This window comes from Penaeus monodon, chromosome 20 (genome assembly GCF_015228065.2).
Source record: "Penaeus monodon isolate SGIC_2016 chromosome 20, NSTDA_Pmon_1, whole genome shotgun sequence".
Taxonomy (NCBI): domain Eukaryota; kingdom Metazoa; phylum Arthropoda; class Malacostraca; order Decapoda; family Penaeidae; genus Penaeus; species Penaeus monodon.
Genome location: NC_051405.1, coordinates 32,466,559 through 32,468,535, shown reverse-complemented (window position 1 = coordinate 32,468,535; position 1,977 = coordinate 32,466,559). Strand labels below are relative to the sequence as shown.

Below are 1,977 nucleotides of genomic sequence, written 5' to 3'. Positions count from 1 at the left end.
GAATACAGGCATTTTCAGCTTCTTTCTGCAACAATATCAGGGTAAAAAATAATTTGTAAAGAATCATGTAAGTTCAGAATGCTAGTATGTTTTTCTGTACTTTCATATATGCCAGATGCCATCTTGGATATTATCTTGGAAATATGTTTTAAAAAATCAATAATCTTGCCCAACCCACCTGTTGGGCAAGATTATGCATCATCCAATATCTCCCCCCTTATATTATTAGTATATTCAGTTTGTGATGAAATAGTAGGGAGCAGTTCATATATACATGCACAATTATCTGCTGATGTTCATTCATTGTGCAATAAAAAACAAGAATGAATAAAATCAGAGAGCATGTGTGAACTCTCTCTGATAACCATGCAGATTCTTTGCTAGCAAAAATTACCTAGAGAGATGGATATATTACCTGTACTTGCTTACAATTTATTAACTATGTCTAGTTCCAAAATAGAATTTTATAATTTTTTTTTGTTGCACATTTAATATAAGATGTTAACTGCTTTTGTTTCATACAAAAAGGAAAAATTACACACACCCAAAAGCTTATTTACTTTTACAAAATAAGTAAAGACAACAGTCGACTCAACTGTTTTCCACATTGCTCTTGGATAGTGTAATGATTGCTCAGTATGCACAGGACACTAAGTCATACCTCTCCAACAGGCCCGAATGGGATCTACCCCTGCAGCAGTGGTCTGAAGATTATGTATCTGAGTGGAAGAGAGTCTGAAGACAAGAAGAAGATGGATTTTTCTTTCATTGGTGATGATATCAAATCCCTGGAGACTCAGTGTGGAAGCAAGCAAGTAATCGATATCCTCATCACCGGACAGTGGCCAAAAGCTGTTTGCAATTATGCTAAGAAACCGGTTAGTAAGGGTGTACTTTCATTTTGTTGTTTTTGATGATAATGTCTTTTTTTCTTAATTTTATTACTCTTCATCCTTTTCTTTCTCAATCCTTTGTGTTTTCTTCTTCCTTACTTATTTACCTTATTTTATTGAAGATATAAAGGAATTTTTGTATACTGACTTAATCAGTATTAGTTAAGGAAATTTACAAATTTGCTTTAGTGTTTTCAGTTGTTTAAAGATAATCTTGCTTCTGTGACCCTATGTTATGGCAGTTTATAGGTACAATAACACATTTATACTGTGAAGCCATGAACATTAATATTATTACACATTTTGCTGTAAAAGTGATGGTCTGGTGCATATAGTACAATCTTCATGAGTAAACTTTACTTTCAGTTTATATAGATAGATTTCATGAGCATGAGAGCAAATGTAATATATGATGGATTAGGCCTATTTGAGTCATGCTAGATGTAATTGTAATTTTTTTAATCAAAACATCTGTAGTCACAGCAAATCTTAGGAATTGTTATTAGTTGGCAAGTGACCTCCATGATAATATAGTATTGCTACTTATAAGTTGAGAGCAAGCAAATTATTTAGTTTTGAGGATTAACTTGCATTTGGCATAATATTACCGTCCCAGATTCCCAAAGGATAGGTAAACAAAGAATGGAAAAGTAAAGTAAATACTATATTTGCCTTTTATTTTGCAAGTGGTTTGCATCAGATATGAGAGTAAAATCATGTAGAATGAGTATCTCTATCATCTGCAATTGGGATTTTTTATTTGATTTTCAATGAATGTGAAAAGCCTTCACAAGAAATGTTGGTTGCTGTCTACATATCCAAATTTACACTACGGTTAGTGAAGTACAGGCCTTTTGTGTCATGCAAAATGTAGCATTTACTGGTAAATAAGCAGTGCTGCTATTTTGCCCCAGGGTAATAACAGACAGCATCAACCTGATTGTATTAACCATTAACTTTTGATGCTTAATAAGTATAATTTTACAACTATGGCAAGTATTTGTCTCTAGTATGTTAGGTAGTTCCTAAATGGGAAGGTATAAACCTGAAGACTCTGACCCCCTGTGAAAGTGATAATTTAAAA

At 32.9% G+C, this 1,977-nt stretch overlaps 1 protein-coding gene across 1 annotated transcript in view; it reads left to right on the top strand.

Moving 5' to 3' along the window:
- LOC119585773 (CWF19-like protein 1) overlaps positions 1 to 1,977 on the top strand; it is a 14,600-nt gene that overhangs the window by 1,850 nt on the left and 10,773 nt on the right. Inside the window, exon 4 of the mRNA XM_037934485.1 lies at positions 673 to 878. Coding sequence (XP_037790413.1) covers positions 673 to 878 — 206 coding nt within the window. The remainder of the gene's footprint in view (positions 1 to 672; positions 879 to 1,977) is intronic.